At 63.7% G+C, this 13,283-nt stretch overlaps 4 protein-coding genes across 4 annotated transcripts; 2 read left to right on the top strand and 2 right to left on the bottom strand.

The window, feature by feature from the left end:
• Nucleotides 1-306: 306 nt before the first annotated feature.
• On the bottom strand, nt 307-3,945 carry VTJ83DRAFT_5720 (uncharacterized protein; the record flags this gene model as incomplete). The annotated part of the gene is made up of 3 exons (XM_071012352.1): nt 307-1,370; nt 1,440-3,853; nt 3,914-3,945. 3 exons carry the CDS (start codon nt 3,943-3,945, stop codon nt 307-309), a joined length of 3,510 nt encoding a protein of 1,169 aa, XP_070865095.1.
• Nucleotides 3,946-5,446: 1,501 nt separating this feature from the next.
• On the top strand, nt 5,447-6,850 carry VTJ83DRAFT_5721 (uncharacterized protein; the record flags this gene model as incomplete). The annotated part of the gene is made up of 4 exons (XM_071012353.1): nt 5,447-5,694; nt 5,821-6,525; nt 6,628-6,687; nt 6,775-6,850. The coding sequence occupies 4 exons, from the start codon at nt 5,447-5,449 to the stop codon at nt 6,848-6,850; spliced, it is 1,089 nt and encodes a 362-aa protein (XP_070865096.1).
• Nucleotides 6,851-6,950: 100 nt separating this feature from the next.
• VTJ83DRAFT_5722 (uncharacterized protein) lies at nt 6,951-9,743 on the bottom strand (the record flags this gene model as incomplete). Its single annotated transcript, XM_071012354.1, has 4 exons — nt 6,951-7,169; nt 7,298-7,632; nt 7,697-9,503; nt 9,576-9,743. 4 exons carry the CDS (start codon nt 9,741-9,743, stop codon nt 6,951-6,953), a joined length of 2,529 nt encoding a protein of 842 aa, XP_070865097.1.
• Nucleotides 9,744-10,569: 826 nt separating this feature from the next.
• On the top strand, nt 10,570-13,091 carry VTJ83DRAFT_5723 (uncharacterized protein; the record flags this gene model as incomplete). The annotated part of the gene is made up of 3 exons (XM_071012355.1): nt 10,570-11,227; nt 11,292-11,402; nt 11,479-13,091. 3 exons carry the CDS (start codon nt 10,570-10,572, stop codon nt 13,089-13,091), a joined length of 2,382 nt encoding a protein of 793 aa, XP_070865098.1.
• Between the last annotated feature and the right edge of the window lie 192 nt (nt 13,092-13,283).

Genomic DNA, 13,283 nt, shown 5'->3' on the forward strand with positions numbered 1-13,283 from the left:
GGGAAGGGGGAGAAGGAGCGCAATAAGCATGGATAAGTCAGGTATCTATGTAGAAAGTCCCTTGGATCTGCTATAATGCACAAAGTATTACTGTACACCGCAATCCCTGTTCCCCTCAAGCTTGTCCCACCGTCGAGGCGACCGGCTCTAACGTTACCCAAACTCCCATCGCCGTGTCTTTGCCTTTGCCATGCCCATACCACGCCAGACAGATGCGTATATAGAGAGGTACCTAGGTATATGCAAGCAAACCCAATATAGAAACCCTTGAAACACCCCATCTTCGTTGTTGCCGGCCAGCGACATTCATGTCCCCATCCATCCAGGCTCGGCCGGGTTGCTTTCCTTCCTGGCCCTGCCCAGGCCGCCGCCAGGCCGCTTCCTTCGGCTCCCCACGCCCAAGGCTTGCAGCGCAACGTTGCTGCCGCCTCCTGACCCGACAACACCCACGCCGCCGCCACCGGCGCCGTCGCGCTGGTCAAAAAAGTACTCGATCCCAACGCTCACCACCTTGATCATGTCCCCCATCCCGACGGCAGCGCTCATCGCGCCGAGGCGCGTTATCGGCCCCGGCTCGGAGATCAGCAGGTGGTGGTGGAAGTGGTTGGGGCCGTCGGCGTCGGCGGTAGCTTCGTCCTCGAGCGGGCGCGTCTCGAAGCGTGGGCCCTCGGAGTCGTCCCCGTGAAGGCTGAGGACCCAGGCCTCCCACCCCTGCGGTGCCGGAGTCGAAGAGGAAGAGCGGGCTGCCTGGCTGCCGCGTGAGGATGAGGCTGCCATGCGCTTGCGTAACCCCAAGGCGGCGGACGGCGCCGTAGGTGAAACCGGAGCGCCGGCTGCGAGTTTCTGGCGCACGCCGACCACGTTGCCCGACGGCAAGGCTTCCCACACGCCCGGCCGGGCTATGCGCTGAATCGCTTCTTTTGTCGGTGCCCACGGGTGCGGCGGGCTGCTTGGCGCCGGGCAGGAGCCGAAGTGGGACGCGGCGCCGTCGGGGTCCGGGAGGCAGGTTTGAACAATGAGGTCGCCGGTTTCGTCGCTGATGTAGGCCAGGGTAAAGGATGCAAGGCCGGGTTGCTGCGACCCGGCCCAGCAGACGGGCTTCAGCGTCCGCGCCTTCATGGGTTCTGTGACGAAGGTGTGGACGATGGCCGACGAATGGACGTCCACCAGGTCGACGGACCGCGATCGGCCAACCATGTACATGGACAGCCCGGGGATGGGGACCAGAGAGTGGGCATCCCTGGTCTCGCGTTCGGCTCCGAGCTGCACCTCCGTCGACACCCACTCGTCGTCGCGCTGCCTGACCAGGTGGATGCATCCCTTGCGGGAGAGCGTAAGGATGGCAGGAGGCGCGTGTGGCTGAGAATGGCCTGGCGAAGGGGGGTGGTCAGCGAACGGGAACCGTGCTGCAGCGCATCGTGACTCCGCGTCACACGTACATTTCTCGGCAAACGAGACCGCCCACACCAGGGGCGTTTTGCAAATGACAAAATCCTTGGCCTCTTCCTTGTCGATCTCGATCTCGAGGCCGATGCCATTCCTCCTCACCAACACCAGGGATGGCGCGACGCCGGGCCCTTTCGTCGCAAAGTAGACGGCTTCTGGCCTGTGCCCGCCGAGGTCGACGTCTCTCGTCCCGGCCCACTCGTTGCGCTCGACGCTCCAGAGGAACACCCTCTGCCATGTGACGAGAGCCAGCCACGCCGCCCTGTCGTCGAGAGCCATGCTTAGGACGGGAAACGGGTTCTCCAGCGGCACCTCGGGGTCCGAAAGCACTCGCGCCCGCGCCCCCGAGGGCACGTCCCACACCTGGATGGCGCGGTCAAGGCCGACCGACACCAGGCGGCCGTCGGGCGAGGCTGTCAGCATGGCCACGTCCAGCGTGTGCCCTTTGGACAGCGCTCGCACCGACAGCACGGATGAGCCGTCGGCTGGGCCGGAGGATTCGTTGTCTTGGGAGCGGTCCTTGATCAGGTGGTTGGTGAACTGACGCAGCGCGGCGAGCATCAGCAGCAACCAGGCCGCAAAGCGCGGCAGCTGATCCAAGAAGGTGTGCATGCCGGGCGGCAAGCGCGACTCGGGCATATCCGGCGTGCGGTCGGCCCCCTTCAAGACGAATACGATGGGGCTGTAGATCCGGGCGACGAAGCTGTGCGCGCCTGGCCTGAGCACCTGGATGACCTCTCGTGCTGTTTCGTGGTCTTGGATACGTAGCCATGAATCCGGGCTCCTCGCTTGGTTGATGTCGGCCAGGATGGCGGGTTGGGGCATCCTGGGGACGGCCTGGAACAGGTTGAACATCTGGCTCAGCCACCGGCCGTCGCCGGTTGGGTTGTAGTACGCCTGAGCAACCAGGACGAAGGACAGAACGACAACGGTGCCGGCGATCCTCGTCGGCGTGGTCGTCTCGCCGATCCGCGTTGGGAAGAAGGCGTCCCTCCAGGAATGCGCCGGCGTCTGGGCCAGCCCCCGCTTGCGCTTGGAACGCTTCAGCGAGGCCCTCTCCAGCTCCCAAAGCTCCCGCTGCCGCATGTCGACGCTGAGAACCGAGAGGAAGAAGGTGGTCAGGTAGAAGAAGTCGAACAAGATGGCGATGGCGGCGAAGGTGCAAAAGGCCGAGATGCTCGTGGATGTCACCCTGGAGAGGGCGTAGAGGACCAGCCAGTTGTGGAAGTGGCTGGCCACGGCGATGTGGGCCATGGAGCCAAAAGCCTCGCCGATCCTGTCGCTGTTGCTGATGGCCGAGGAAGTCAAGACGACGGCGTTGATGAGGCGGAATGAGTTCTCCATGCTGATGGCCAGGACGACAAGCGGGTAGGCGTAGTAGGGGACGCGGGCGAGGTCGATCTTCAGGACGGCGCAGACCGAGAAGCTCGACAGGATGGCGGCGGCAACCTGGACCAGGATCGTGACCATCAGGCCGAACCGGGACTTGACCGCCCGAAACTTGGACAGGCGGAGCAGCATGTTGAGGATGATGAGGGAGTAGGCCGTGGTCAGCAAGGTCATGTCAAACCACGACATGGGGCGGAACTGGATCCGGTAGAGGCGGCTCTCGGAGGCCCTGCCGTCGGGCGGGATGACGCGCCATGGAACGTCGCCCTCGGCAGCGGCGGCGCGCGCTAGCTCCTCGGCCGCCCGCGCCCATTGGCGGCCAACGGGGGAGTTTTTGCGGTGCACGAGGGTGATGACGAGGGCGTCGGCGCCAACGAGGCGACGGTCGTCGAAGCGCTCGCCGCTGAAGACGAGGCAGTGGCGCAGGGTCGTGTTGACCGAGGTGGTTTGCAGTTTCTTGGCGTTGACGGTGGCGATGAGGTCCGGGTCGGCGGCGATCACGTCGGCGGACCCGCGCCAGTATTGCAGCGGAGAGTGGAAGAACCACGACTCGTCCGTCAGGCCGTAGACGAGGTGGAGGGCATCCCTCTGGCGCCGGTCCCAACCGGCCTGCGCATCGGCCAGGGGTGGGAACCCGTGCGGTTGCGGGCGGCGGGGGTCGAAGTCGACGGCTGGCCCGAGGAGCCGGTCTTGCAGGTCGAGGGCCGCCAAGAGAAGGTCGCGGTCAAGCGCCTTCATGTAGCTGCCATGGATCCAGGCGGACTGCACAATCACGTCTGCGTCGGCGGCAGGGCCGCCTCGCAAGGGGTGGGTGTCGGCCCAGACGTTGCGCGGGAGGAGAGAGGCGCCATCCGTGGCATCTCGGGCGTAGAGAAAAGGGAACAGGTAGAGGAACAAGAAGACGACGGCGCCGGACAGGGGCAGGACCGTCTTGACATGTCGGGCAGCCCAGGTGGCGTAGCGGGTGCAAAGCCTCCGGAAGGGATGATTGGGGTCCAGCACGGGAGCCTCGGTCGTGCTGCAACAGGGTCAGGACGGGGTCAACAGAGCCGGCTCGGGCACGGGAACAGGAGCTCACCCCCTCAGCGGATATAAGAGATACCACAGCATAATAGCCGGGGGCCTCGGGCGAGTCGGTGACGGTGCCTCTGGGCACGCCCGACATCACTCGGAAGACCGGTTTGCGGGGCAGCCACCTCGTGGAGAAGGGGCAGGTGATGTAGGCTATGAGACACGAGACATGATCTCGTCATTCTCGGCGGGCGGGAAGCAAGGGGATGCTGCGGCGGGCAGCTGGGAGCCCGGGCCGGTCTGAGCTGGTTCGCCGCACGCCCCCTTGCAGCACCGGATGAGCTGGGGCTGACGAGAAGAGGCAACGGCGAGGCGAAGGCGTTGAGAGGAAGATGGCCGTCCTCGACGGGTTTGGGGTGGAGCCAAATTGAACAAAGGAACGGATGAGCGGACGGACGGACGGACGGACGGACGGACGGACGGACGGACGGATGGATGGATGGATGGGCGGAGGCTTCAATATCGCCTCGAGGGTCTGTCGAACAGCTTTCAGATCTTGTCGTCGGAGAAATCCCTGGTGTGACAGTCGCACAAGCCTGGACTTCACGGCTGCCCTCCACCAAGCCCAAACAACAGGCTTCGCACTCCGGCGGAGACGCTAAAAAAGGAAGACCCAACTCAGAGATGCCAAAGGTGGACGCAAAATCCTGGCGTGTGAGACACCCGTAGATCTCATGTAGAGGAGCTTGGATGAAATGACCGAATGGACCTGTGCAAGCCGATGAAGTGCTCAATGCTGAGCCGGCGGTGGGTCCATGGCGTATTGCGTGTATGTAACTCGTTATGCGTAAATATCGTACGATACGATCGTTACCTGTCCCTCTCCCAAGCCGGTGGTGAGATGCAGGGCGCCTTGGCCTCAGATCATGGCTGCAAAGACTGGCATCATGGCGACTCTGTCGGGTCCCCCAAGCGGCAAGTCGGAAAGGACAGATGATCATCCTAATTGCCCGCCCATGATTCGTTCATGCTTGGGGTTGGGGGCACGGCTGCAGGTTGCGTCAGGGGAGGGGATGCAGGTCACAAACCATAACAACTCTCTTGACAGCACTTCGCATCAGGCCTGCTATAGTACATACCACGGATGGCGGGGGCTTTTGTATCCTGTGCTGCCGTGTACCGTACCTGATGCAACAATTGTTACGGCCACCCGAGCGTTTCCTTTACAAGGACGAAAGCCTGGACGATGGGCATCCAAAGAAGAGAAGGAAAAAGACCACATCCCGTCAAGGTACCAGGTACCTACTACTTACGGTAAGGTACGGTACATAAGGCAGGTAACGTTATTACCGGAACTGGCCCCGGCTCCAGCCAGAGCCAAGATCTACGCAGTAAGACATGTGGTCTGTGCGTCGTACTGCTTTAAGTCGTTTTTGGTAAAGTTACACGAGACAACTGGTAGGTAATTATGACGGTGTGAGCTTTTTCTCACTCACACGAATAACGTTACTCGGTACCTACCTACCTTGGGTACTTTGCTCAAGATAGACTGCTGCATGGTATCTCGCAAGATGCTATTGGGCCGAGTTGGCGATTCGCAATGGAGGCCCCTTATGAAGATGCCCTCGCGGAGCTCATGATCAGCTACCATGAGCTCAACGGGACCGTCATCGACGAGCTCACCGAAGAGCCCAGCCCTCTCGAGTTCATGAGATACGCAGCTCGCAACACACCTTTCGTCGTGAGAGGCGCCGCCCTGGACTGGGAAGCCACCCAGACATGGAGCGTTGACTACCTCAAAGCCGTTCTCGGCGACGACCCTGTCAACATTGCCGTTACTCCGGCAGGGTATGTCTTTGTGTCTCTTGTACACATCTAGCACATATCACATTCTCTTTCTCTCTCTCTCTCTCTCCCCCTCTCTCTTTTACACAGCAACACTTAACATCCTACGAGCTGACGCCGCCGTCCAAGCAACGCCGACGCCCCGACCCCCTACACCCACCCCGACGGCACCACCTCCCTCGTCTTTGCCAAGCCCCACGAGGAGGACCAGCCCTTCTCCTCGTTTCTCGACTACCTCATCGACCAGGAAAAGCACCGGCCGCAACGCGCCCCCGCCGAGGTCCGCTACGCCCAGACCCAAAACGACAACCTCCGCAACGAGTACTCTCTCCTGTACCCGCAGGTCCCGCGCACCATCCCCTGGGCGCGCGTGGCCCTCGGGGCGCGCGACGCCGACGCGGTCAACCTGTGGATCGGCGGGGCCCGGTCCGTGACGGCGCTCCACCGCGACAACTACGAGAACGTGTACGTGCAGATCCGGGGGCGGAAGCACTTTGTCCTGCTGCCCCCGGCGTGCGTGGCGGCGGTGAACGAGGTGGAGCTGCGGCCGGGGAGGTACCGGCGGCGGAGGGGCAAGGCTGAAAAGAGGGATGGGGATGGGGATGGGGAGCCGGAGCCGGAGCCGGAGCCGGAGCCGGAGCCGGAGCCCCAAGTCGGTCCCGATCTCGATCCCGATCTCGATCTCGAGCTCGAGCTCGAAGACGGCCCCTCGGTGCCCTTCGCCATCTGGGACCCGGACAAGCCCGACGTCAACGCCACCAGGTACTCGCGCCTGGCGCAGCCTATGCGCGTCACCCTCAACCCCGGGGACATGCTCTACCTGCCGTGCATGTGGTGCGTTCTTTGTCCCTCGTCGCGGAGGAGCCGGGCCCCGGCCGCCTCAAGCGCAAGCAGACCAGATTCGCATTGGGTGCTGACGAAGCGGTTCTGGGCCAGGTATCACAAGGTCTCGCAGAGCAGCTCGCCCGAAGGGGTGTGCATCGCTGTCAATTACTGGTGAGCGGCCGACCCCGCCCTCCCTCGTCCCTCGTCCGCCTTTCCACCCTGGCACGTCCTGTCCTGCTCACCTCCGCCGCGCACCAGGTACGACATGGAGTTCTCTGGCGCCTTGTACCCCTTGACTACGTTTGTGAGGACCGTGGCCGGCAAAACCAAGTAAATTGCAGACGGCACCGGATCGCCCGCACCGACCGGGTCCCCGCCGCCCTCCAACCCAGGCACATATATGTACAAGTCCACCACCAGCACGTTCAAAGCCCTCACTTTCTCCGCTTGGCAATCCGCTTGAGCGCTCTCATCTCCTTCTTCATGCGTGGATCCACCATCTTGTACCGGCCCTTGACGCCCCTCGGCCGGCCCTGGATACCACGGTTGGCGCCCGTCGCCTTGACGACCTTGACCGGCGGCTTCCTCTTCTTGCGGGCGGCCGCGGAGAGGAGCTTGGAGATGGTGGTCGCCTTGTCCTTCTCGGACATGCCCTGTACGATTTGTCAGCATGGGCTCCCGCGGTTGTATGTGTACAAGCAAAAAAAAAAAAAAAAAAAAAAAAAAAAAAAAAAAAAAAAAAAAAAAAAAACGCAAAGAGCAGAGGGCGACGCAAACGAACCTCGTCCTCGAGCAGCAAGTCGGCCTTCTTCTTGAGCTTCTCGAGCTTCTGGGCCTGCTTGAGCTTCTTGCGCGCCTTGGCCTCGGCGACCTTCTTGATGGGCCGCGCGTTGAGGGCCCGCAGCTTCTCCTTGATGGCCTGAGCCGCCTCCTTGGTGATGGGCTTGTGCGGCTTGTCGTGCTTGGCCTCGTCGTCGAGGAACCAGTCGGGGAGACCCTCGCGGTCCTTGAAAGCGTACTTGTTGTACCCTTCGTCGATGAGCTCGGCCGCCGTCTTCTCGCCGCGGGCGAGCTGGTGGGCGAGCGTCATGGCCTCGGCCGTGATGATGTCGATTCCTGCCTTCGTTAGCCCCGGCCCAGGTGGTGTGGGTGGGCGCTGGGAAACATCAGGTGCACTTACTCGGCCGCCCATCCTTGCTCTTCTTCTCTTTCTCCTCCCAGTCGTCATCGGAATCCTGAGTCTTGACGACTTCAAAATCGCCGTCGTCCTCCTTGGCCTTCGATTCCTTCTTGGCCTTTTGCTGCTTCTTCTGCTCCTGAATGCTTGGGATATCCTCGTCGCCGGAATCCTGGTCCACGTTGTGCATGTCCACATCCTCTTCTTCTTCTTCTTCCTCTTCTGGAACGTCGAGAAGTCCCGGAATGCTCTTGAAAACGTCTTGGCTAAAGAAACCACGAGCCCGTTTCGACAGGTCGGTCCCCTCTTGTGGAACACCGTCGAGATCTTTCAGAAGGGGCCCCTTGATATCCCCGGCTTCCGAGTCCGAGTCATCGCTCTCTTCTTCGAGCCTGTCGTCATCGTCATCGTCATCGTCGTCGTCGTCACTATTGCCGTTCTCGCTGCCCGACACGCCTTCCCACTCTTCGTCATCGACTTCCGACCTTGCCTTCTTCGCCCGGTACTTGACGTCGGCGGCTGCCTTTCGTTCCTTGTACTGATCGTACATGGCGTCGAGCTCGCGCTCCAGCCGGTCGCCGTCGTCGTCGCTCTCGTCGTCATCGGTATCCAAGGATGTGCCAATCCCCGAGTCTTGCTGACCGATCACCTCCTCGGCGACCTTGGTCATCTTGCCCTTGGCTATCCGGCGCAGCGCGTCGGGCTCGTTGATGGCCTTGAGGCGGAACATGGCGCCGTCGCCCCGGGGCCCCTCCTGCTCCATGCCGATGTCCATGGGCGCCGTCATGTGCATCTGCATGCGCATGATCTCCTTCTGCTTCCTTTCGTTGTCTTTCCGCCGCTCCTTTTTCTTTTTGGACACCTCCTTCTCCTTGATCCTCTGGAGCTCTTCCTGGATCCTGAGCTCGTCGTCCATGTTCTCCACCTTGGCCTCCTCCTCCACCTCGACGAGCGGCTCGGCGGCCGCGGCCTTTTTGGTCGGGAGGCCGAAGATCTCGCGCACCCGGAGGCGCCATTTCAGGAGCAGCTTGAAGTCCTTCCTGCCGAGGATCTTGAGATCGTTGCAGCACTCGCGGATCTCGGGGGTCGTTTCGGGGAGCTTATCCAGGGCGGCCAGGGCGACGTCGCCGTTCTTGGGTTGCTCAAACGTCAACTTGTTGTACTGGCCGAGGATGGCGATGGGGTCCGTGGTCTGGATGAACTCGCTGGCGGCGATCTCCTTATACTGGGTCCAGTCCCCTTCCTCGTAACCCTCGCGCTTGCGCTTCTTCACCTCCGGGTTGTACACCTTGGCCTCGTTGTTGGGGGCCGGGTCCGCCAGGTCCTCAAAGACGGAGCGCGGGTCGAGCAGGCGCGGGTCGATGCGCTTCGGGGCCTTGAAGCCGCGGCAGACGACGAAGATCTCGGCCGACACGTTGCGGGACGACGGGGGCTTTGTCGCCTCGACCTTGGTGAAGAGCTGGTTGAGCACCCACAGCAGCTTGTTGTAGTCCTTGGAGCGGAACACCTTGGTGACAAAGGTGCCGCCCTCGATCAGGAACTCGGTGGCGAGCTTGAGCGAGTGGAGGGCCAGCTCGGCCTGGTTGTACGAGTCCTGCACCCAGGCGGTACCGACGTTGGGGGCGCCGTCGTGCAGCACGCAGTCGGCCTTCCAGGTTTTGAGATGGCTGCGGATGGTGGCGCGGCACTTTTCGGTGGTGATGTCGCTCTGGAAGGTGATGACCTTGGGGATGGGCTTGATGGGAGCGAGATCGACGCCGATGATGAGGCTGTCCTTGGGCATGGTCTCGGCGCATACTTGACACCACGACTAGGGGAACGACGTCAGTCCATCGCGCGCTGGGAGGGGGATAGCGGAGCGGACAAGGCCGGTGGAACGCACCCCAGGCGCGGCGCAAAGGTCCAGGACGACCTTGCTCTTCTCGAGGAAGCCATATTTCTTGTTGAGCTGGATGAGCTTGAAGGCGGCGCGAGCACGGTAGCCCTTCTCCTTGGCGAGCTTGTACCACTTGTCGAGACGGCCCTTGCCGTGCTTCTTTTGGATCGCCATGGTGAGGGATGGCCTGCCGGAGGCGGAGTGGTCCGGCCTGCGATGCTGCGATCTGGCGGCGGTTGGTGTGGCCCAGGAGCTTGACGGGCCGTGTCCGGGTTGGAAGCCGTCCGCCGTCCGAAGGGACCGGTTCGGTCGTGAAAGCAGCTTTGAATTTTTTGGCGGAGCCGATAAGCGATAAGAAGGCGGATAAGTGGGGCTATGGCTGTCCTGCAAGAAGGCGGCGCTGCACCAACGTTGCACTGTACTGTGTATAGTACATACTGCGTACGCAGCACGGCGTACGCAGTAAGACCCAGCGGGTCCCGCCGCGGAATGCGCGCCCGTGATTGGCCCGACACGCCCTCGGAACCAGCCGCCAGCCTCCCGCCTTCTTCAGCCACTTAAGAAGCCCGGCTCGTCGCTCTAGCGCGTCGCGGGCGCACCGTGGAGCACCGTGAAGCGCGTCTTGGGGAGTTTCCTTGGGGCGTCCTTGGGGGGCGTCCTTGGGGCCGCTTCGGGGGGTCGCCGGTCTGCAACCTATCCTCCACCACCCCGCCAACCTTGTTTCTGCGTGCTTCGCTTCCCCAGCCTTTCAGGTTCCCAAGAAAGGTTTTCTGCTTTTGCTCCCTTCGTACCTTGCATCCCATTGTTTCATTGTTAACCCTCGGCCCTCGACGACGGGACAAGCCCCGACGACGTCGACCTCGAAAGCATCGCTAGGCTGCTTACCGAGCTCACCTTCGCTGACCGCCCACCCCCAAGTCGACCTGGCTCCTTGAATTGTTGGTCTCTTCATAAGGACCCCCCGGAACTTGGTGTCCAGGTCGACTGTCGGCCAGCGGCCATGGCGGACAACATCACCTCGTCGCCGCCCAGGCTGTCGGCCACGGCCACGGCCACGGTCACCGCCAACGCCGCCCTCGTCTCGTCCCCTTCCAGGGCCCCGGCAACCCGCCGCCGCGAGAAGGAGAGGAGAAACCCCTCGATCACGCCTAGGAAGTTTCAACGGTTCTTCACCCCACGCTCCCGCGTCTCGGCCAAGCCCAGCGCCGCCCGCAAGGCCCTCTGCGACCTCACGGCTCCCGCTCTTAACCGGTGCCAGACGCCGTCGAGCCCGCTCAAGCCCGTCTCCGAGGAGCCCTTCCTGCCGGACCACGACGACCATCCCCGAGGAAAGCGCCGCAAGATCGTCCACGCCAGCCCCGGGTCCCAGTCGAGCCTGCTGCCCTCGCCTCTGCAGTCGTCGCCGCTCCTCCCCGCCGCCGACCCGAGGCCCGGCATGAGCAGCCCCATCCGCCATCTCAAGTCTCGACGGGCCCGTAGCACCCAAATCTTCAGGGACGCCGACGTCTCGGAGGACGAGTGGGATGGCGACCTGGAAGTCCCGGCCCTGGAGCGGCCGGTGCCTCTGCACCGCCGCGGCATGGCGGCCCAGATGGTGCAGAGGATGACGGGGGCCATGCGTTTTGCTGACGAGAGGGCCCTGGAGTGTCCTGTCGCGGGTACGATGTCCCGCGTCCGTCTGCGCGTCTGTCGATCCAAGCTGGGCTAACCGTTGCTGCGCAGATTGGCGGACCGAGACCGCCGACTTCTACAGCAACCCCGACGACGTTCACTTCTCGTCCAGCCACGAGGGGGCTCCCCGCGCCATTCCGTTCTGCACCACGGCCTGCCACAGTAAGTTTGGGAGACAGAGAAAGAGACAGAGAGGCATTCCCAGCCGCCGCGAGCAGCCCCGTCTAACTCGTCGCAGAAAGCAGCCTCGTCGCGGTCGGCGATGAGGAAGGCTACGTGCGGATGCTCGACTCGACCCGGGACTTTTCCAAGATCCACCTCTCCTTCCAGGCCCACGGCAACGCCATCATCGACCTGGCCTTCTCGGACGACGATTACCTGCTGGCCACGGCCTCGGGCGACCAGACGGGGAAGGTCATCGACGTGGCGACGCAAAGGCCCCTCTCGGTCCTGGGCTACCACACGGCGTCCCTCAAGCAAGTGCGTTTCCAGCCCGGCCGCGGTTCCAATTGCGTCCTGGCCACGTCCGGCCGCGACGGCAGCGTGCACATCTGGGATCTGAGGTGCCGCGGCGGTCCTGTCCAGGAGGTCCCGGTGGCCTACGACCCGGCGCTGCGTCACCGCCTGCCGCGCCAGCCCACCCCGGGCTGCGTCGTGAACAGCATTTACGACGCTCACGCGCGCCTGACCCGGCACGCGAGAAGCCAGGCCGCCGTGGCCGGCTCGGCCGACGTCGGCCGCGTCGGCGAGGTGCCGGGCCGGGCCGGCGAGGTGTCCGTGACGGCGATGCAGTTCCTGCCCCCCGGTCGCGAGCACCTCCTCCTGACCGCCTGCGAGGCCGACGCGAGCATCAAGCTCTGGGACATCCGCGCGGTGCACACGAGCCGTCACCACCGCGGCGCCACCCCCGTCTCGTTCACCGCCCCGCCCCCGAGCCACGTCGCCTTCCGGCCCTTCGGCATCTGCTCCATGACGCTCGGCGGCGACGGAACGCGCCTCTACGCCGTCTGCAAGGACAACACCGTCTACGCCTACAGCACCGCCCACCTGGTCCTCGGCCAGGCTGCCGAACTGGTCCCCGCCCGCCCGGGCGCCGAGCCTCCGCGCCGCCGCCACCACCCGCACGCCGCCGCCCACCAGGGCCTCGGCCCGCTCTACGGCTTCCGCCATCCCCTCTTCCACGCCACCAGCTTCTACGTCAAGGCCGCCCTCCGCCCGGCCGCCGACGGCCGCTCCGAGCTCTTGGCCGTGGGCAGCTCCGACGGCGTCGCCGTGCTCTTCCCCACCGACGAGCGCTACCTCCGCGACGCCTGGTCCGCTTCCTCCTCCAGCCCCAACGGCGACATCGTCGAGACCTACTACGTGGGCCAGCCCACCGACATCGCACCCCTCCCTCGCGCATCTCAGCAGCAACAACAACAACCGCGCTCCCGCCCGGGCCTGCGGTCCTCGACCTCGGCCGCCGCTGCCACCGCCGCCACCGCCACCACGGACGCGGGCCCCTCCAGCCTCAAACGCACAAACAGCTCGGCCAGCCTGTCGGCTTCCTTTTGCAACTCCTTTTCCGCCTCGGCCAACGCCACCCCCGTCACCAAGCGCGGCACCCCGCTCGTGCGGGGCCACAGCAAGGAGGTGGGCGCCGTGACATGGGCGAGCGGCGGGCAGCTGGTGACGGTGGGCGACGACTTTTTGGTCCGCTGCTGGCGCGAGAGCAGCGGCGAGGACGACGGCGTCGAGAAGGGCTTTCGCGCGAGGGATCTGAGGCGGGGAGGCGAAGGCGAGGGGAGGAGGTGGGGCTGCGGATGGGCAGACGTTGGGGATGCGTGGGACGGGGACGAGGACGACTGGTGAAAGGCAAATGGGAACGGGAACGGGAACGGGAACGGGTGACCAAGGTGCGGACCATAGAAGAAAAAAGGGGGGGGCGGTGGTGTACTACTGTGAGGGAAAGGAAGAGGAGAAAAGGGTATGTGGGTGGTGGACGAATAAAAAGGATAGGGGGCGTACGTGGCGTCTGATGACGAGGCCTGCTTGGCTTGTTGG

Source organism: Remersonia thermophila, chromosome 5 (assembly GCF_042764415.1).
Source record: "Remersonia thermophila strain ATCC 22073 chromosome 5, whole genome shotgun sequence".
Classification (NCBI taxonomy): Eukaryota; Fungi; Ascomycota; class Sordariomycetes; order Sordariales; family Chaetomiaceae; genus Remersonia; species Remersonia thermophila.